This window comes from Mesocricetus auratus, unplaced genomic scaffold (genome assembly GCF_017639785.1).
Source record: "Mesocricetus auratus isolate SY011 unplaced genomic scaffold, BCM_Maur_2.0 Super-Scaffold_100011, whole genome shotgun sequence".
Taxonomy (NCBI): Eukaryota; Metazoa; Chordata; class Mammalia; order Rodentia; family Cricetidae; genus Mesocricetus; species Mesocricetus auratus.
The window spans coordinates 78,201,094-78,224,333 of record NW_024429195.1 but is presented as its reverse complement, the minus strand read 5'-3'; the positions used below and the strand labels follow the sequence as shown (position 1 = coordinate 78,224,333).

Here is a 23,240-nt window from a genome sequence, read left to right as displayed (position 1 = left end):
TTATTGCATAATTAATAACACTGGAGGAAATAGCTAAAGAAAATAGTCTACATCAAAACTGCCTTACTTTCATTCTCCTCACTTCCATATTTTTGTCCATATATACATGTTTCAAAAATCTGCATTTTCTCTGGGCTACCTAACTGACATGAAGACCACATAAAACAATCATTCTGTCACAATACTGAATTATACATTATAAAGCCTTCGTCCTATTGGAAGGTTTGTGCATTACTTAGATTTTTCCACCATTATAAATAATAATAATACAATAAACATTTTTGGATTTTTTTGCTGAATTCAATTATAACAAAGGAATATGTTTGTAACTCTTAATATTTATCTTTCAAAATTATATATTAGTTTTCATTCATTCCTATGTATAGTTTCACAACATTTTTTACAGCTTTAAATTTTCCAACTTTGTTTGTTTGTTCTATTTTTCCAGACAGGGTTTCTCTGTGTAGCTTTGAAGCCTAGGCATGCCCAGCTCAATTTTCCAACTTTTAAAAGTTTTGCTACTAATTGGCAAAGAATGGGCTGGCAAAACCAGCAGAGACAGCTACTCTGAACAGGGGAGAGCTCTTGAACCTCAGACCAGCCAGCATGGGACTGATCTGGATCCCCCGAATGTGAGTGTCAGTGAGAAGGCCTGGGCAACCTACGGGGCCCTGAGCAGTGGATCAGTGTCTATCCCTGGAATACAAACAGACATCGTGTGCCCATAGCACAAAGAGGATGCTCTCTCAGCCTGGACCCTACCCTGAGTGAAATGACAGACTCTAGATATCCCCTATGTGGAAGGATTTGGCAATAGGGTGGGAGGCTGGGGGGGATGGGGTGTGCGGGAGGAGGGGAGGGAGAGGGAACTGGGATTGACATGTAAAACAAGCTATTTAAAATTAAAATAAAAAAATAAAAAAAAAGTTTTGCTACTGGAGCAAAATGGTATTTTATGGCTATCTTTCTTATTCCCTTCATTGGCAAATGTTAACTTTACTTCTTGTATGAACACAGTACTTGCACATTTATCACTGAAAGTCTTTTTCTTATCAAATGTACTGTCTTCATATAGTAAATTATATACTAATTTTTTTATTTAACAAAATACACTTCTTTCACTTTCCTTATTAATTATTCCTTAAGATTTCATGAAAATTTAATTTTTATCTGCTATATTATTTCTGCTTCCTATTCTGATGGTTATAATCATCAAATGTATCAATATGATAATGAAAATAATTATTTTCCCCTTATAAGCTTTCTTCTATCTGTATCTTCCTAGTGCCTATGTATCATCTGCTTAGCCTTGCCAACCACCATGGGCTTCTCTCTCATTCACAATCACTAATTCAGTCCTGTCGATTCTGCTCCCTAAGCATGGCTTATACTTGTTCCTTTTGCTCCATCGCTCACTATTATGCTCAAATGAAAACTCTCGTCATTTCATGCTTGGGTTATTACCATAAAACAAACACAACATATGACCAAAAAAGCAATCCCTTATCATTTACAAATCAAATTATGATGTTACTATATTAAAAACAAAAACCTCTTGACTTCTCGAAGCCTTGAACCACCACTCATCAAGTATACATCAGATCCTCTCACACTCCCAGAGTTCATCAGGGAGCGCAGACTAGTAACTGGTGCACATTCTGAATATAAACCCGGCAATTCAGAAATACACAAAACTGTGAAACATCCGGCTGCATAGTCTACTTACAGCTTCGTGTAGTTCTTCATGCTGACAGCAAGATTTGGGGATGTTGAAGGACTCTTCAAGCCCCGAGGCATTAAGCAGGGTCTCTTCCAACTCAATTTCTTTCTCAAGTTTCACCAGTACTGGTGGCTCAACTCCATATCTGAAAACAAGCCAGGAAATGTGATCACACCATGTGTACCAACTTCATCTCTGCAGACCAAAACAGGCAACATTTTACTTCTGGAGCCAAGTCTATATGACTCTTCCCCAGAGTCTTTCACTGGGACAGCTGGAAGTCCCTCCACCCCCCTCCCCCTTTTTTTTAAGACAGAGTTTCTCTGTGTATGTAGCCCTGGCTGTCCTGGAACTCACTCTGTAGATTAGGCTGGCCTTGAACTCAAGAGATCCACCTGCCTCTGCCTCCAAGTATGCCACCACCACCCAGCTGGAAGTCTTTTTTAATATTTCAGATTGCCCCAAATCCAGACTATAATCTCTATATCATAGCATATATCTGGGTTATGTAATATTTTCAATATTTTTTTAGAATCTGAAAGGCAGCTTTAAAACAAGCTGGTGGGTGGACAGGGCCAGCAAACATGGGGACACAGAGCCTCAGCCTTCTTACCAAGTGGTACTGATTTGCTTTGAACTGCTTGAAATTACGTATTTTTTACCCTGTTCTTAATTTGAAAGATTTAAGTATCACGTTCACAATTTCCTATGAAATGAAGGCAAGGCGAAAGAAGAAAGCCAATGTTGACACATGCGCATGGGGATATAAATAAAGACAGAAAGATAAAACAGAAAATTGGGCTACTTCATTTCAATCAAGAGTCATATTCTTTGGGAAGAGAAACTATGATAAAACTAAGTTGCTTTAAGGTATTTTTGATGTTGAAATTCTGAAACATTGAGAAATACGTACCTTGACACAATTCGACCAATCTCAAGAAGACAAAGGTACACCTGTCTGGGGTCTTTATGTAAAACTAGGGAAAAATAAGACCATATGTGTTAAGGATCCGATTTAATTTGGGAAATACATTCTGGCATAGGAGAGAGTAAAAGGAAAGAATAATGAAGACAACAGGCTTACTTGTTTAGACATTTTTATTGTCACTATACAATTTCTTCTGCATTAAAAAATAAACTAGCAAGCACAAAGATAATGGACAGTGCTTAGCATTTCAGATTTAGGGGCTATGGACTTCGTAACCCTAAATTATGTGGAGGTGGCTCGATCGTAAGTTCTTACTGCACTAACATTAGGGTGCAAGTTCAGATATCCAGAACCCATACAAGAGCCAGGTATGGTGGCACACACCTGTAACCACAGAAGAAATTGTTGTGTAGTGACAATAAAAATGTCTTATCTAAACCAGTAAACCTACAACTAATAACATTCTAAATCTTTACACATAAGGTGAATGGTGAAAATTCTTCCTCCAAAGGCCAGGTTAGAGATAACAGTATCACTCTCATCAGTTCTATTCAACAACGCACTGCTTGTGGCCTCAAGGTAAAAATCTGCATTGCCTTTGCTAGGCAATAATATTTAGACATGATGAACCACAGGAAAATAAAGAAAGTGACGAACTTAAATTTGAGGCTGTAGAGATGGGATGGCTTAGCCGTTAAGAGCTCTGGCCTCTTTCAGAGGACCCCAGCTTATTTCTCAACACCACATGATGGCTCCAGACAGTAGCTCCAAGCTGTGCCTGAACTTGTGACCCCGTGGTATATACTCACCCTTTCGCCTTGCTAAACTCCCGAACCTGTGATATATGACTGCCCTTTTGCCTATGTCTAACCGGATACCTGGATGGGTGTGTTCTTGCTCTTACCTTGAGCCCGGAGTCCCCACTCTCTGACCAGGTGGCAATAGCCAATTATCTCGACAGCTGTTTTCTATCAACACTAACCCTTCCCATAAAAGGAAACTCAAACGCCAGAGAAGTAGCTGTCTGGCCAGTCTAAATACACTTGCTTAATCAGACAGTTGTGGAAATGGTTTTCCCTCAAGTTTAACAAGAAGTCCTAAGGAACTCTGGAATCCTAACCCAAGTGCAGTGTGTTCTGAGCATATGCATTGATTCCACCAACAGAAAGGGCAGCTGTTCTCTGAGGTGGTAATAGCATCTACTGCACACAAGAAGCAAATAATCTGTTCACTGTGGAACAGGTCTTGGCACATGGTCCAGGCTAAGATTACAGGTGTGCACCCACATGCCTGACTATAAAGCATTACCTTTTAAAGCAACAAAAAAGGCCTCTATTTGACTTTAAATCCACAGAAATAAAAGAATTTATCATGAAATATTTCAAACCTGTACTTATAAATATCTTAAGTACCTTAAAATAGTATATTTATTTTTTAATTACATTTGAGTTCCAAGCAAATGCAAATATATAAACATATACATATACATATATATTAATATATATAAAACATATTATATATTATATTATTTACACACATACATATACATGTACATATCACATCAATGCCTACAAATGAGTTACTGGTATTGACAGAAGTTTTCTTAGTCCTACACTGCCCTTCAGCACTGCTGGAAGATGTCTTTTAACTTTAAAAAATAAGTGACAATCCCAGACCTTTTCAAAAGTAGTAAGCTACAAAGGAAAGACTTCTAAGCATTTCCTCCCCACTTTGATCCAGTAGCCGGATTTAATCAGCATCATTGTCAGCAACAAGCAGCACACACCTGGGTCTCCAGGGCAACCCACTGTAAACCATTCTGTAGTGGGCAGGGGCAGCCAGAGCACACCTCGGGTTGCAGAGTATCCGGGAGCAGCCTACACTTCACACTGCTGGTCAAGAAGTTTAAAACTAACAAATTCAGCTAAAAGTCGGCTTGCTTTTAATCAGCACCATCAATGAGGGACTGTTAACAGTGTCAGGGATAAAACTGCTGTCTAGGAATACGGTGTCCCCTTCAGACTGGAGTGCTCTCATCACTGTATGAGTGTTTGTATACATGATATGTATACACATACACACCTACAAATGCCTTGAAATGTGCGAGTTAAAACAGCCACCCAGCTGCTCCATTACTGCCACATAGATGCTTCTGCTGACGTAAGACAATGAGAAAAATACATCAACAATTTTTCATTGGAGCGTAATCTTATTTTGGGGTGGGGGGTGTTTTAAGGCAGGGCTTCTCTGGGTAACCCTGGCTGTGGGACCTCATGCTATAGACCAGGCTGGCCTTGACCTTCTGCCTTCTTGAGCCCTGAGATTAAAGGCATGTGCCAGCACCACCCAGCTTGAAGCATGACTTCTCTAATGAAATGCCAAAAAAATGATTCTTTTTAGATAATAAAGATGGTAGCCATTACTTACAGTTAATCCCAATACTATAAACACATTTCACCTGTTATTTCTATAATGAGCTAGTTAAAGAGGAATTGTTAGTAATTTAGACCTGGTAGACATCTTCAGGAAAGTATTAGTGGAACATTAATCAGTGTACAATCTTCTGGCTGTCAACTCAGAGAATTCCAGTTATCTAAAGCCTATTAACAAAAGTGAATAGCTTACTACATTTGATTAATATCTGATTCTCCAACTGTTTCACATCTAACTGAAGTAAAAATAAAAATTTTGTACGTAATAGTGATATGGCATTTTGAGTCAATATTGAGAAAAGAAATTTAGAAATGAGAGCCACAAAACCATCCTAATAAACACGAAAAACTCTGACAGCAACAATACTTACCTAAACCTTCAGACTCAAAGAGGTAAGTTTCGTCAACCCCGATGTGCCGACACCAGTGAAGAAAGTTTGCAGTGTTGTCTCTGGCAAAGAATGAACCCGACGCAGCATCTTTCTTACAAGGCACTTTTCTCATTGGAAAATTCTAGAAAAGACATAAGGACAATTTACCAAAAAAAAGAATCAATGGTATTTTCATTCAGTGTTCATTTTAGTATGATGAAGAAACTGTTAAATGTATTAAGTATAACTACAGACTGCATAGTTTGGAGGGAAAACAATTATCTTCAAAAATGACTTTCTTCTTCTACTCTAAGTATCATCCAAAAAAAGATGCTTAGGAAAATGATCTACTCAAAATTAGCAATAGATTCAAGCCTCTCTAATCTTCCTTTTAAAGTAGTACAAGAATCACAAAATGTAAATGATGGCCTGGTAATTACGGCACATCTACTGTGTGTCTCTCCACACAGTTCAACTCAAATACAAAACTGGAGATTAACAAATACTCATTTTTGCTTTCTTCTTCTCACAGACTCATAAAGGCTGCCTGAGTTTCTTAAAAGAGACTATAAAATATGGGAGTAGTTGCCCATCCTTAATTCAGGTTCTTTGATGACCTAAGTTTCATAAAACCCTAAGTTAGTACTTTTGTATTCTTAACTATCCAGCCCCAGAGTATTCTGACATTCCTGCTGAGGCTGGGGAAGGGGGAAGGGAGGTCTCTTGCTTTTCACTTGACAACTGACAACAGTGGTGCTTTTAGTGCAGTGGGTACAGTAGAGGTCTTTCTCCATCACTGTCAGTTTCCCTCTCTAGAGACAACTGCTGTTACCAAATCTATGCGTCTCCTTCTGGGTGCTATTATTTTCCAGAACTGAAACAGCTTGTATGCATGGTTAAATACAGAATATATTATCATTACCAAAAATATACTAATAAACATAGCAAAACACAAAGATGATTAGTATCAAATGAATTCTTCTCACTGACATTTTGACAAAATATCTCTCTGCAAATCTATGCATATGTACCTAGAAAATATCACACTGATACGATTCTATATTTTGATATGCATATGTGTGTGTGCGCTTCAAATGTATGTACACTGGATAGGCTGTGGGCATATTTAAGACTTAAAAAGAACATTTAAATAATTATTTCTAATAAATACGTAATATTCCAATGTTTAGGCAACAATCTTACAACTTCTCTATTGATAAGCAGATTATATTATTTCTATCTGTGACTTTTTTTAGAATGAATTCTAAAATAGAGAATTTTATCAAAGGATTTATTTTACTTTCAGTATTAAATATATGGATACATTATGTGTGTATGTATCTACATATAAATAGATATCCCACTCATTGTCCTCCAAGAATAATACCATTTTATATTTAACTAATAGTATGTCCCCAAACTCCCAAAAACGCTTAATGTTTGATAAAAAGAAAGAAAACCTAATCTACTTCAAATCATTACTTTAAACTTGTCTTTTAAAAGTGCTACATGCCCCAGCAACATTTATAAATGCATTGCTAAGGCCGCAGACGAGGACTACAAAGATGGTGGTGACAACAACAACAAACAGGGTGAGACAAAGTGCCAGCGCCTTGGTTAGGGTCACTATTGCTGTGATGGAACACCAGGGCCAAAGGCAGGCTGGGGAAGGAGGGTTTATTTGCGTTATACTCCCAGATGACGCCATCCATCATCAAAGAAAGTCAGAGCAGCATGACAGCGACCAGGAGGCAGGAGCTGATGCAGAGGCCATGGACAGGTGCTGCTCACTGGCTTGTTCGTCATGGCTTTTTGAGACTGCTTTCTTATGGAACCATCAGCCCAGGGAAGGCACCTCTATCAATCCCTAATGAAGAATATGCCTTGCAGCAGGATCTTATGGAGGCATTGTTAAATTGAATTTCCCTCTTTCAGATAACTCCAGCTTGCGTCAATTGATATAAAACTAGGCAGCACAGACAGGAACTGTCATAACCATACTGTCACTGTGTGTGGGATCTAGCTGCTGGGGACCACCTATAACATATCAGGCACTATCCCAGATACCACCTATAGACTTAATATAGTGAACACTCACAAGTGAGAACCACAAAGAAAGTAGTTGTTATTGTTTCTGGTGTGTATGTTTGTGTACCCATGTATACGTGTGTGTGTGTGTGTGTGTGTGTGTGTGTGTGTGTGTGTGTGCATGCTCATGGGGATTTGTTTCTTGAGACAGGGTCTCTCAGTGAACCCGAAACTCACTGGCTAGCTGGATTAGTGGGCCAGCGTGCCTTTGGGATCTGCCCGTCTTCGTCTGCCAGCACTGGGATTATGGGTGCACGCTGCCATAGCCACCTTTTACATGGATTCTGGAGAGCAAAACTCAGGTCCTGATGTTACACGGCAAGCACTTTACCAAGCGAGCTAACCTTCCAAGCCTCAAGGTGAATGCAACTAACTTTATTTTACAAATATGGTTTTTCAAATGCACAGAAAGTTAAAACAGTTTTCAAAGTCTCAGAGACAGTTACATGATGAAATACACACCCACACAGAGGTAATAAGAAGCAGGCATGCCTACCCTTTTCTGAATAAACACAGGGGAGGAGGCAGGGAGGCAGAGGTAGTGGAGGGGAGGGGCTGGGAGAAGAGGAGGGAGGGGAAACTGCAGTCAGGATGTAAGATAAATACATAAGTAGACATGAACAATTAACTTCATCGTTGTCAATATTTCCTTACCGCTGGTTCTTCGGAGTGGCATTCTTTTACCATATTTTGAAGAACGTTGATTAATTGACACAACAGCACTCCATTATCAAGCTCTTCCAATAATCTTTCTGCCTTAATGTCAATACCTAAAAACACATTTTAAAGCTAAGACCCATCTAGAAACAGCAAATTCAGAAGCAGTGGCTACAACTTAAATACAATCAGATAACAGCTGGAAAACTAAGCAAATACCTGATGAGACTCTAAGTTTCCACCCTTAAAAGAAATGTCAAGTGAAATCAAACACAAAGGGAAAAAATTTGTGATGCATAAATTCAGGAAAAAAAAACATGTACATTTATGTTAGATAAATTCACTGCACAAGGGGAAAAAGTTCTTTATAAATAAGATGATCTTTGCTGCAACTTAAAGATTAAACTCAGTACTAGAATAACTAGTCTGGGAATATCAACTTCTGCCTCTAAAATAACTTCTCTAAAAGCATAATTACATTACAGTCATCAAGCTGACACCAGACAAAGAGTGACTGCTTAGTGCGTATTTATCTCCAAGGCCCTGAGTCCATCTTCAGGGTTCCTTCCCATGAAAATCTCAGAACACGACACGAGCATCTACAGTTAAGTGACTGAGGGACAGAGGCGAAGCCTCACTCAGTAAAGTAGGAGGTCCCGGGCCTGGGTCCCCAGAACCTACATAAAAGTGAGGTGTGTTGGTGCGCCTGCGATGGTTAGGCAGATCCCTGGAGCTTGTGACCAGCTAAGCTAGCATGCACCTGGTTACACACAGACACACACGCACACACACACGTAAGTGCATAAGCACTAAAGCCTCCTGATACTTGTACCCACACACATGCATTTTACACATACATGTACAACACATAACACATACATAAAGCAAAGAGCGACCCCCTGCCCAGAAAGAAGCTCAGAGCACTCATCATAATCTTGAATAAATACAATGTAGAAAAAATGCAATGCCAGGAATTCTCTGATATATTCTTTGCTTCTACCCCCCTGATGTTTTGAAAGACTATCCATTTTTCTATAACTAAAGTATATCTTCCATTTACAACCTTATAGCTCATATAAGTTTGGAAAAATCATTAAAAATTCAATAGCAGACACACAACTTTTTGAAATATATTAAAATTAACCATAAATTATTGATTATTCAAAAAGGCTGGCTGCTCCAATCAAATCTCAAGTTTCATACAACTCGAGGTTGAGGATGGGAGTATCTTTTTAACTACAGAGACTGTGAAAACAAGGACTGACTCTGCCATTCACTAGCACAGCCCCAGCATCTGGAACAATCAACCATGTCTTAAATGAAGATTAAAAAATCAGTGTCTTGGTACGCCTTACCTAGTAAGCCCGATAACCAAATAGAGAGGTCTTCTTGCATAGGCAGGAGAGTGGCTTCATGCCTCACAGCTATCCATTGGTCATACTGACAGACATCAGTCAGTCCTGGTCCATGTCTGGGAGTCAGGGGACACCTGGGACTTAGAGGTTGGTCCTCCCCAAACCATACCTAGACAAAACAGCAAACAACTGAAAGACAGCAATCTTTACTAAAAGTCACCACCATCCAGTTCATGCTTAAATAAGTAGGCATAGGCCATGCGGAATAAGCAAAACTGCACCACCTCATAGAAATCTGGATTATTTGGACTGTTTTCAATAGTTAATACAGTGGTCAATGTCAATGAACACTAAATGAATGAATGGATTTTACTGTAGAGTCAAGAGGAAAACAATTCCACAAATAGTACTTTTCTTCTTCACTTGTTAAAGCAGAATCCCCACATCATAGCTTTAAAACGGCTTAATGACAGGTACCTCACAAGTACATGTCTGTAGCACCTAGCGCCGGCCCTGGCAGACAGCAGATTAGACAATCATCTGTTGAATGGATAAGTGAATGAATGCATAAATGGTATCTGCAAACTTCAAGTAATAACTGTGATGCTTTAAATATTTGATTATTTTTCAGTGTGTGTGTGTGTGTGTCTGTGTGTGTCTGTGTGTGTGTATGTGTGTGTCTGTGGGTTTGTGCACATTAGTATAGGTTCCCATGGAGGCCAGGACAGGATGTCAGATCTTTGGAGCTGGAGTTACAGGCAGTTGTGAGCCACCTGATGCGGATTCTAGGACCAAACTCAAGTCCTCTGCAGGAGCACATGTGCTCGTAACCATCACTCCATCCTCTACAATGCTGCCTTTAAATTGTTTTCTAAATACCTTGATTAAAGCAATAGAATGGCAAACTACAATCTAAGCAAATCTGTGTCATCTGTATTTTTTATGACCTACAACTAAAACATTTTAAAATGGATACTTATATAAGTACCTACATATCCATCTTACAGTCTCAGTTTTGCCTACAGTTCAGCAAAGCCTAAAATAGTAAGAATAAAATTACATAGACAAACTATCAAATTAACACTTGGAAATGTTTGAAATATAAACAGATTTGCTTCCAGGTTGTTTATAAAAAAGACTCAACTGTGCAAATTATGAAAGAAAAAATCATGAAGTCACTTTTTAAAAAGAGTACAAACGATTCTTGTCCGGGGGGGGGCGTGGGGGGTTGTATTAGAGCCCAAGTGAGGTGAGCAGGACGTTATCCCAAGGGAGGCAACTTGGAATGCAGCCAGCAGGCACCTGAGTGATGCCTAAGGGTAACCCTATGTGAGATGTCTGAACTGGATATGAAGGGCTTCACGGAGGCAAAGCAGGACAGCCCATGAGCGAGCTTCAGAGCCAAGTGAGCTGCGTGTCTCTACCAGGGACAGGGTGGCAGTGCCAGTAAGAGCGTGTCCACACATAAGAGTTACTGAATGGGAGGCACTTTCCTACCGCTAGAGGAAGGAACACATATGGAGGGGGGAGGAAAAATGAACCCTATGCTCTTAGGACAGAAAGCCAAGCAGCACCGAAGACAATAGCCATATCAAAAAGTCACAGCAGAAAAAAATCATGAAGTCTGATTTCTTTTGTCCAACTACTATGGAGCGGAAGGTCTGCCTTGGCGTGTGGTTTATACATCCATGTCACTCCACTGAAGAAAGTGATTTTCCCTCTCCCAGCAGATAAAAACTGCAGACAGCTTCCGGCTAGGGGTGGGTTGCTATGAGCACTTCCCCAACTCTTTGCTGGGATTTTTGTCTGGCCTGAACTTATGCAGACAAACTATAAAGGGAAAAAGTAAAAACCCATTTCCAATCTCCTCGGTGAGACATAAGCATATGTTAGAGAAAGAATTGCCACAGAAACAAACCCCGGGAGGGCCACTGGGCAATACAAGTCCTAGCAGCTTCTCCGCACACGCTATCTCACTGATGCAAAAGGACCCGGCAGAATGTGAACTGTTATCCTCACCTTACCTTCCAGGTGACTAAGCAGGGACTGAAGAGGCAAGGACTCCACCAAACTATGAGAGTGATAAACATGGGGTAGAACTAAGATGCGAATGACTCTTAAGTTCTAACTTTTGATGTATTTTATTACCAGCTGACTCTAGCTTCCGAGGTAGAAAGGTGCACTGTGACTTCTGCCTTTAAATTAACATTTCATTGGTCTACTGTATCCAAAGAAAGGAAACAAAAGAAAAGCAAAAAAAAAAAAATACAGCAAACACAAATTTTGGAAATCATTTAAATTTTAAGACTATCATGGTTTCTGTGACTACCCTCAGCTGGCTCCATCAGTCAAAAACAAAACAAAACCCTACTTATTAAAAATTTTAATTTTAACACATATCAGGTCATTTGTAAAGCATATGTACATAAACTAAGACTTGTATCTCTTATTTGATTTTTACTGACTGTTCATTCAGCTGTGTCATGTACCATGTTGTGACGAGGGGATACTATAAAACATTCTACTTATCTTCCCCAGCAGCCCCAAACCACTTGTGATTCTTTTAGATATCTAACCCAAGTAAAATGCAGAACTAAAATCTTAGGACTAGAACGTCAAAATGCAGCATTCCTATTGTTAAGCAGTAGTGTTAAAAAACTCAATGATATCAATTCATCATTTATATTTCTCTTTTACAAAAAGAAAACTTACCTGAACTGCAGGCTGCATGGTCATCTATACTGAGATGAAACTAATATTCTGGGGAGAGAAGAAGGCATTAATTAGCATGCAGATGATGGCAGAGTTCATCCTCCCTCAAATCCCAAATCCCAGGAATTCAGAACATGCTTTACTCCCTCTTTGACTCCATACCTGAGACATTCTCAGCTAGCTAGAAAGCTCTATGAGGAACTCACCAGGGACTGTCACTTCTGCTCCATAATGGCATATGTCACCTGAATGAGAGAAACCTGCAACCCTTTGATACACTGTCCCTGGCACTAGTGTCAAAGCAACTGTCAAACTAGAGTCAAGACAGTGAGGTAGAATTCATGACAAACCTGCTGCACAGAACAGTCTCCCACAATCTTTTCCTATATAGCAACGCAAAAGTGATGTCATCGCAACTCCTCAAACCGATACTGAAACTCCAGCGTCTTTGATCTCTCTGTAGTGATCATGTCTTTGTGAGTCACATGGACTTCATAATCACATGCTTAGCCATACGCTTTTCTACTAGATAACAAAATAGCACTATCAGCTTCAACTGTGAATTAAAAATACTCAGTACCTTCCTGTGATAATCTGTCAGAAACAAAAAGGATCAGCAGCGCTGGCTCCAAAGCTCTGTTCTTGAAGTCTACAAAGGAAAGGTAAACTTTAATAAACTCAAATTAGATCAATGCATTAGTGTGCTTTCAGTGAGTGAAAGGCTCAAAGACAATACTAGTAGATTATATAAAAGCTACTTTTGTTGCTTGTTTATAGCAGCATAACATACTCTAATTTTATTACAAACTACCACTAAAAGACTTTAAGAGAAAATTATAAAACTATGGTACTAAAATGTTACCTGTTTCCAGAGTCATGCCCTGCCCTGAGCTCTCTCCCACACGTCTGTGCACAGTGTCAACTATACACACGGCTTTCTCTAAGGACAAGTAGAACCTGGGCTAACTGACGAGCCTAACACTACATCACATTTTCTCTGCAGAAGGCAAAAGAGCACAGGATGCCCTTTCTGGTCTCAGTTTTCCCCCTCTCCACCACAGCAAAAGGCCAAAGCACAAGCGAGATTGCTATGCTGCCCACCAGCTAATTCAGTGGGAATACATTTCCCTTTAGCATAAATAACCCTTTGTCCCCAACAAAGGCCCACAGTATGAAGCTTCCGAGACCAGTTCTTAAAAATGCAGCAATGAAGCTGCTCCCATTAAAATGAGGCTCCACATAATCAGACAAGAGCTCTAACAGTTGGAGCTGCCGACCACCAACAAAAGAAAGCTGCAATTATAAGGCGTGCGCACACCCAGAACAGTGGCACATTCACAAAAGAGCCGTCACAGGAATGTTCAGCAGCTGCATTTTTTACAGAAAAGTCAACAAAATTAGTTTTATGAAGCAAATGAAGAACTTGTGTACAACAGTCACTTGAACTTTAGCAAAAGTCCTATGTCTTCAAATTCTTCTTGTACAACAGACAGCACTCTTGAAAAGGCAAAAACCTGCATTACCTTTAAAAATGTTTCTTCAGAGCTAGGGATTGCTCAGCTGCAGAACGCTTATCCAGCATGGGCAAAGCCCTGGGCTCAACCCATGGCACAGCAATTAATAAATTAACTGATTTGTAATAAAATAGTACTCCGATAAGTCATAACAGATCCTCTGCTAGGAAAGGTCATTATGTACACTACTTATTTAGGGGGAAACCTTTATAAACTGTCCATACTGAATCAGTTAATAATCAGGTACATAATGAGTACTTGATGCTATGTTCCAAATAGAGAGCCAGTGTGTGTGTGTGTGTGTGTGCGCACGTGTGTGTGTGTACACAAATGCACATATACATATATAATCCAGTTCTTCATATACCTCTTGTAAGCCAGTTTATGTATGTATGTATATATGTATGTATAGTATGTATGTGTACACACATATATATAATCCAGCTCTTCATATTCCTCTTGTAAGCCAGTTTTTATATATGTGTATGTGTATAAACACATATATAAATGTATATATATATGTATATATATATGTATATACACATATATAATTCAGCTCTTTATATTCCCCTTGTGAACCAGTTTGTATATATGTAAATATGTATGTACATGTATACACACACATAATCCAGCTCTTCATATTCCTTATAAGCCAGTTTTTATATATGTATGTATGTATATGTATACACACACACATATATATATATATAATCCAGCTTTTCATATTTCTCTTATAGGCTTGTTTGTATACATGTATGTATACACATGTATATATATACATACATAACATATAATCCAGCTCTTCAAATTCCTCTTGTAGGCTGGTCTGCATATATGTATGTACACATATGTACACACACACACACACACAATCCAGCTCTTCATATTCCTCTTGTAGTCTGGTCTGCATATATGTATGTACACATATGTACACACACACACACACACAATCCAGCTCTGCATATTTCTCTTGTAGGCCAGTTTCATACCCAGGAGTAGCAGCTTGCTCAGTGCCAGGCCGTGGTCCTCCCCACAACCTCAATCTTCCTTTGCTCATTTTATCCTGTCTTCCTTATTTCTATCCTTCCCTGGGTCTCCACCTCAGTCTGAACAGCAACATGTCATTCCTAGGATGCACGTCATTCCTGGGGGTGCACTTCATTTGGCTTTTCTCTTTCTTTCTTCCTGTCTTATTGGAGAAGCTGACTTCTATTATTTAGTAGCCTTCATAGGACTTTTTGATTGTTGGGTTTCTCCCCCACTTTAGAGTGAGTAAAAACAAAACAAGAACTCTCGTGTGACCAAGTCCAAACTGCACCCTAGCCCTGATGGGAACCTTTCACAAGCAAACACAAGCTTTGAAGCTCCAGGGAAGACGTTAGAAACAGGATATGTCCTCCACATGCGCCCTGATGAGGACTGAGCCCAACCCACTCATCCCCAAAAGCAGTAACGAGGTCCTTGCAATTATTTTTCTTAAGGCTCTTCTACAAACTTGACCTCAGACCATAGGAGAGACAGCCATTCTATGGAACATTCCTTCCCAGGGCTGCAGGCTCCAAACCACACTAGACTTCATTCCTCTCCCCCATTATAAAATTGATGGGAAAGGACTTAAAAGTCGCACGACACAATCCTGACAGAAACCTGGCATCAACTAGGGAAAGCAGCACAATGGCAAACAAATAAGGTAAGATTCTCCCAGGCCAGACGGACGATTGCTTCTGACCCACAGATCCATTCTGTACTCAGTCACCAGATGACTGCCAACACATATAAGCTGCAAGGATGTGACCAAGGGCCAAGCTGGGACAGCAAGGAAAGGAGAGGCATCTCCCACCTAGTCTTTACGCCTGCAATGCATGCCAAAAATGCTTCACCATTTAATGTCTTTTTCTAAAACGATAGTTGAAGAATATAGAAATTTAAATTTTTCAGCTTTAAAATTCTTAGTTAAATATTTCCTAGATGCTTAGCTGAGAAATAGGAATGCCATATTATACCAAATACTTTTCATATATTTTAAAGTACATGCTAATACACTCACCATCAACATAGCACTATAGTAGTACACATTATTGGATTCATCTGGATTGAATTCCTGTTCCAACATCAATCAGCTACATGACCGTGATACAGTTAACTTCTTGGAACCTAAGGGTTTTTCAGAAGAACAGGGTATCACCATCACCTTCAGATAGCTGCTCTAAAAATAAAATGGGATGACACACACAGAGCACCTGGCAAAGGAGCACTTAACAAATGACTTCTATTAAATCTATGATGAGACATAATTACAGCTCATTTAACAAAATTACAAAGATAAGGCAAGACTAATAGGATTCAAACACCATTAAATGTAACTTAAAAGGCTACTTATGCTAACAAATGTATGGTTATAAATGAAAATAAAAAGTTTAACACAGCCACATAAAAACTTGAAGTCAGAATATGCAACTTAGGATTCTCTTTGCTAGAATAAGTCTTCATAAATTTGTGGTTTGTGTATGTGCAAACTATATGGGGGCACAGACCCATACACACATGCAGAGGCCACAGCAGATTGTAAAATGTCTACTTCTGTCACTCTGCCTTGTTAATTTGAGACAAGGCCTGTCACTGAACTGGAAGCTCTCCATTGTAGGGGTGCTGGCCAGTGAGCTCTTAGGATTGGTCCCTCTCCACTCCACTGTGCTGGGATTATGGACATGTGCGAGCAAGCTCTGCAAGGTTCTAGTCCTTATCGTTGCAAGAAAAAGTGTTCTTCTCTCTGAGCCCATAAATTGGTATTTTAAACATAGACTCGGTGTTCCATTTAGCCTGATTTCTGGATCACTATTAAGGAAATGTCCTGTTTCTTGGGACATACACACATTCATGTCTTCAATAAACATCTACTCACATACTTTATTGAACCAGTCACCATGACAAAGATAAACATGATGACCCTGTTATTGTCCCTACAGAGCTAATAACAAACACCAGTGGAGAAGATTGAAATGAAAAGTAGACAGATAAATGTATGATGTTAACCATGCAATGTTCTGACACAAAGAACAGAATCTCTCAAGAGACAAATAGCAGGGAGCTACTTTAGATTTAAATTGAGTGAAATAATTTTTCTGTAAGAAAAGCATAAATCTGAAGAATGCTAAGAGTCTAGCCAAGAAAGGAGAAAGGGTCCTGTGCATAGAGAGTGGTGTAACACAGCTCATGGGAAGAAAGCATGACGCATCCCAAGGACTTAAACAAGCACAGTGACTGAAGGACGGAGAACGTGTGGCTTCGGATAATTGCTGGAGAGTGGCCCCATCACACAGGCAGTACTGAGAAAATTAGACGTCACTCTAAACACCGTGGGAAAGCGCAAAACAGTGTGAATGACGGAGTGGTGGCATGATCTCCTTCAGAGTTTTAAGAAGCTCTCAGAGGACAAAGGAGTACAGAAGTGAAATAGAAGTGAGTTTAGCAAAGAAAGGAAGAAAACAAAACGTATGTGGCTAGAGATGTAAGAAAAGAACGGAGGGAGAAGATGAGAGGGTGGGGAGAGGCAGGGACAGTGAGGGCAACACAGGGAGTGTCTACAGGAGAGGGAGAACCATCTGAAGGGTTAAGAGCTAGGAAGCTCCAGCAGCAGTTCAATGACAGATGATGCCGACTGAACTGGTATCCAAAAGTGTCTCCCCTGCAGATACACAAAGGTTTACATGTACCTCTGTCTCAGTCACTGTTTTATTGCTGACAAAAGACACCACAACCAAGGCAACTCTTAGAAAAGAGAGCATTCAGCTGGGGACTTGCTTCTAGTCCAGAGGTTAGCCCACTATCATCATGGAGCAGAGTGTGGTCGCACACAGGCAGACCTGGTGCTAGGGAAGTAGCTGAGAGCTACATCTGATCCACAGGCAGGGAGACTCTGGGCTTGGCATGGACTTTAGACTGCTGGAAGTACCTGCAAGTGATGCGAGCTGATAAGTCAGAGGACTCACTAAGAAAAGCAAATGACTAAGACTGGGGAGCAGGCAGAGCCCCAAGAATGTGGGACCAAATAGTTGCACAAACGGGCAAGGACTCTGGCCACTGAGATACTCAAGGATGCATATGACGGCTCCTCCCTCTGCATACGTGTTTATTATATTGTAATCTGTACCAGACAAACAAATGGCACCCAGAGATGACACTTATTGCCCAGAGACTGCAAAAAATACCTGCTGTGACAAGGCAAAAAGAACCTTGCAGATAGATAAGACCTTGAGATGAGATTATCCAGACAGAACTAATGCAATCACAAGAGTCCTTAAAAGAGGGCTGAAGAAAGGCCAGTCATAGGAGGCAAAGAGAGTCATGATGGGGAACATCAAATGCAGAGAACTGAGGTCCTAGACCAAGGCTGTGAAGAAGGAAGGCGCCAATGAATGAGGGACTTCCTGGGCACTGGAAAAGGCAAAGAGGACTCTTTCTGAGGGAGAGAATTAATACAGCCTTGCCCACACCTTCTTTCATAAGCACCACTAAAACCTTGTCTTTTTATCCTTATCAAACTATAAGACAATAAATCAGTGATGCTTCAAATCCATCTAACCCTTGGGAAGCTGGGGCAGGAAGACTAAGATCTCAAGGCCTGGGCTACATAGCAAGATCCTATCTCAAAATTAAAAACTCAGCATTAACATCACATAAAACAATACTAAATTGGTACCTAAATGTATATTATTAAAGGTTAAAAGGTAATATGAAACAATGACATAAATCCATAGTATATTCACCTTACAAAAAAATACAGCTTCAATAGTAGATGAAGACTTTACAGAAAAATAAAATTTGTTGACTAAGACATAGCTCAGTAATAGAGCACCTGGCTATGATACACAAGGTCCTGCATTGGATCTCCAGAACTACAAGAAAACAGGAGCAAGATTTTCTGTTTACTTATTAAACATCACATATCACTTACAAAATACAGAGACACTCTTGAAGTGTTTGGCAGATATTGAATCTGAACAATTCAATTTCATCTTAGAATTTTCAGTTTAGTTTTGGGATACAAAAAATTGTTTTGTAAGATTTTTTAAAAATTGTGTGTATAGTGAGGATGGTATGTACAGGTGAGTTCAGGCACCAGGGAGGTCAAAGAAGGGTCCCTGATCCCTTGGAGCTGGAGTTAGTTACAGGTGAGTGACCTTGCAGCAGGGATGCTGGGGACTGAACCTGGGTCCTCTGCAAAAGCAGCACATGATCTTACCCACTGAGCCATCTCTCTAGCCCCCACCCCTCCAAAAACTTGAAATAAAAGAAACTTAAAGTCGCCGGGCGGTGGTGGCGCACGCCTTTAATCCCAGCACTCGGGAGGCAGAGGCAGGTGGATCTCCATGAGTTCGAGGCCAGGCTAGACCGACAGCCTCCAAAACAATACAGAGAAACCCTGTCTCATAAAACCAAAAAAAAAAAAAAAGAAACTTAAAGTCAGTTCAACTTTATTACTTCAATTAAAGGACTGCATGTACACTAACATAAGGAAAATAGATGCAATTATCCATTAACTGAGAACTTACCAAATAGCAGATGGAACATTTATACTATGTCCTAAAAAATACAAGTGTGGGTAAAAAGTCAAAACTTTTCTCTAGACATAGTGGTACACACCTGTAGCTCCAGCCTTCAGAAGGGCTAAGGCAGGAGGGTTGCCACAAGTTTGAGGCCAGACTGGGTTACAAAGGAAGTTACTTTTTTCTATTGCTATAATAAGAATACAGCCAAGGCGGATTACAGAAGCAATAATTTATTGGGGTGTCAAGTTTCAGAGGGTGAGTCCATGAACATCCTCGGCAGCAGGCAGGCAGGCAAGCATTTCGCATGGGCTGAGAACTCATATCTGTATGCGAAAGTGGGAGCAGCGGCCAGGAGCTGACATCTGCTCCACAAGCATGAGGCAGAGAGAACTAACCTGGAATGACCGGAGCCTTGGAAACCGAAGGCTAGGATCCCCACCCCCACCCCCGCCGGTGACACACCTCCAACAAAGGCCACACCTCCAAATGCTTCTCAAACAGACCACCAACTGGGGACCAAATACTCAAACTTGTAAGCCTGGGGGTGGGAGTGAGGGGCTTTCTCATTGAAACCACCTCACAACACAGGCCTAAAGGAAGGAAGGGAAGAAGGGAAGACAGGGGAAGGGTGAAAAGAAGGGAGAGAACACAGAAAGAAAAAACGAATTCTTAACAGAGCCAAACATTTTTAAACAACTAAATTTATTTTTGGGAGGGAATATAAGTAAGGCATGGGCTTGGGTTCAGTGCTTGCCTAGCATGCATAAGGTCCAGAGTTCCAGCCCCAGAAACACACACACACACACACACACACACACACACACACACACACACACACAGGAGGAGAAGGAGGGAGGGAGGTAAAGAGAGACAGAGAGACAGAGAGGGAGAGAAAGTGACACACACACACACACACACACACACACACACAGAGAGAGAGGGAGGGAGGGAGGGACAGAGAGAGAGAGAGACAGAGGCAGAGAAAGGGAGAGAGAGAAGGACTCCATCATAGCTAACATAATACGTTCTTACAATACACTTATGTTGCATGACAGTAAGCAGATATCTGTATAGAGAGCACTCCAGCAACACCTAGCATATGACTAACTGGGGAAATACATCAAACTCCCAAGATCCTATCAGCAACAAAGAGGAATTACATTTCATGTGTGTGCTACATTTTACCACAGTCTAGTTCTATGAAGATTTAAAATTCAGATATGAGATACTTAGTAACTTTCTGTTAACCAAAACATTTGGTGTGTCACAGTGTAATTCAGTGACAAAATTTACTGGATTCTTAGAAGAAACACCTAAGAAATGCAATTTTAATCATTGTCCTGCAAAAAAATATTTCTGAGACAGTTCTCTATGATAATGAAATTCTAATTAAATATAAAGAAACTCAACCAGAGATGAATTAGATTTGCTTCTCAATTTTCTCAATATGTATATGCCGCATCATTAGGTATGTAAAGGTGTACCTAATCCAAATGTGGAAAATGAGTAAGAAGATAAATATAGTAAGAAGAAGAGGACAAATATATTCACACACTACTGAAAGACAGTAAAATATAATAATGTTGTACACATTAATTTTAATTCTTCAATTTTCTCGACAGTAAGTTTGAAAAACACTATTGAGGTAAGTGACTTTGCCCTTTATCTCCAAACTGAAATTAAGATATTAAAAGGGATGTGGGTTGGAGACATGGCTCAGTGGTTAAGAGCACTGACTGCTCTTCCAGAGGTCTTGAGTTCAATTCCCAGCACCCACATGGCAGCTCTCAGCTGTCTGTAACTACAAGTGTGACACCCTCACACAGATATACATGTCCAAAAAACATCAATGTAAATAAAATAAAATAAAAATGAATAATTTTTAAAAAGATATTAAAAGGGGAAGGGAGAACTGCTTAATAAAAGCCAAATGGAAAAGTACAAATTAGGAAGCATTCCTTTTGAATTCATCTCCAAACACTATTGGATTCTCGTTTTTTAACTGACATTGTGTATGTTTTGACATTATTCTCCCATCACACATTTGAATTCCCATCATAAGTTATTTGCAATTTTAAGACATAAAGTAATCTAAATAAACCCATTTGAATAGCAAAGCACCAATGGGAGCCACACAAACAAGGCCATCTAGGGAAGCCACTTAATAAAATGCAAATGCAGTAGATTATAGGTAAGAATCTGAATGCTGGTTGGAGTGAGGCAGACTACACAGAACTCTGGATGGGATCCATTTATTCCTTCCCCTTCTCTGAGCATTAGTTTCCGTATGTATTACACAGAGACAACACCAGTTGGATTGCAGGAATGGGAAGCTTAACAATAGTACTAGCAAAGAATCTAGAACCCCACGCCAGGTGATTCTGAAATGTACTGCGATTTTAAATACCTGTACTGACCTGGCCAATGGGTAATAGGTATCGCTGTCCCCGCCACGGCCCTGCCTTTGCTTCCCTTTGCCTTTTCAAGTCAGTTTATAACTTTTAAGCCCAAGTTAAGTATCATGGAAATAAGTTTATGGCATTATGCTACATTAATTCTATGGATTATTTTATTTATTCCCCACGACCCTTGTGGCTATCAAGCGGAAGCTATTATTAATCTTTAAAAAATAGATTAGGAAAGCTAGGCTTCCAAAGATTTAATAATTTGCCTAACTAAAGTTGCATACCTAATAAAAACTGCTATCAGACTACACATGCTTACCAACTCTGAAACACTTAAAAAAAACACGAAAAACTAACAAAAACACCCACTTTCAATTCAACAGCGTCAAGGCAGCACACAGCTAATAGCGTCAGTTGGCCATAGTCACTTTCTTAAACTGATGAGTCAGATATGACAGCAGGTTCTACACCAGAATATTTAAAACGTGTGGGAAAACTCCAAGTTTTACTCATTCTGTGATCTTGCTAAAGAGAAGTGAGCCCATAGCAGTTCACAACTTCTAAGAGTAGTCATTAGCGTTCTCACATGGGCTAAGCAAAACCCTAACCCTGACCCAGACTGGGCCTGCAGGAAAACGCATTTCTTCACTTTAAAGAAAGACCACAGAGAACTCTACGGTGTAGGACTCAGTCCCTCGGTCTAAAGGAGCCTAGGGACGCAAGGGGCTGCTCCGCCCTCCCAGGGCACTCTGCAAGCCTCCCCCAGTTCCGTTCTCCAAACCCAGGGGTGTGGGTGGGAGAGCCTTGCGCAAGGGCGCCGCTAATGTTCCCTAACTCCGTTAAGTCTGGGAGAACCGAGCCTGCAGAGGACAAACAGGGAAGAAAGAGCCTGCAGTGCCTCCCACGGGACAGGGCAGCAGTGTGACAGTGAGTCGCGGTCCGTCCAGGGCCAGCGATTTCATCACTTCTTTCCCAGGGCGCTGATGAGGAATCAAGTGACCCTCTCCGGCTGAGCCCCGAGGAGAAGGAGGGCGGCCTGGCCACCCTGCACTAGCCTGTCTCTCACAGCTGCGCGGGTCGCCGCTCACACTTTGCAGCCCCTCTCGCCCACCAGAGCGGGCAGGTGGAGGAAGGCGAGCTTAACGTCACCGTGACGGCTCCAGGGACCAATCACAGCACGCGGCTCCCTCAGCCAGCCAATCGCAGAGCTCCTGGGCTCCCACAGCTCGGCAGCCCACCTGAACTTCATTCATCCCGCACTCCAGAATCCGGGCCAGGGGGCGGGAGCCCGAGCTGAGGCGCAGCCGCCGCGCCGCGGGACACCTGGGGCGGCGACGGGAAAGTTCGGGAGGAAAAGGGCCACCCAACAGGGAAGTCACTCACCGGCCCGGGAGCGAAGTCACTTGTCCCTGCCCGGGCGACTCGGACTCAATCTGTGCGCGCCAGCATTCCGGGGACCAACCGCCGCCGCCGCCGCAGCTCGCCGCCCAGCGCGGCCGCCAGTTTCGA

The 23,240-nt window shown here is 40.9% G+C and overlaps 1 protein-coding gene across 3 annotated transcripts in view; it reads right to left on the bottom strand.

Moving 5' to 3' along the window:
* Gas2l3 (growth arrest specific 2 like 3) overlaps positions 1-23,214 on the bottom strand; it is a 32,295-nt gene extending 9,081 nt beyond the window's left edge. Inside the window, exons 1-9 of one of the 3 annotated variants that reach the window (XM_005067990.4) lie at positions 23,115-23,214; positions 15,825-15,931; positions 12,844-12,912; positions 12,264-12,311; positions 9,552-9,720; positions 8,194-8,309; positions 5,452-5,593; positions 2,634-2,697; positions 1,727-1,865 (exon numbers count right to left, since the gene is read on the bottom strand). In XM_005067990.4, the coding sequence (XP_005068047.1) occupies positions 1,727-1,865; positions 2,634-2,697; positions 5,452-5,593; positions 8,194-8,309; positions 9,552-9,720; positions 12,264-12,287 (654 nt within the window). In that variant the 5' untranslated portion in view covers positions 12,288-12,311; positions 12,844-12,912; positions 15,825-15,931; positions 23,115-23,214. The other 2 variants (XM_021225958.2, XM_040755101.1) reach the window with 2 other exon arrangements.
* Between the last annotated feature and the right edge of the window lie 26 nt (positions 23,215-23,240).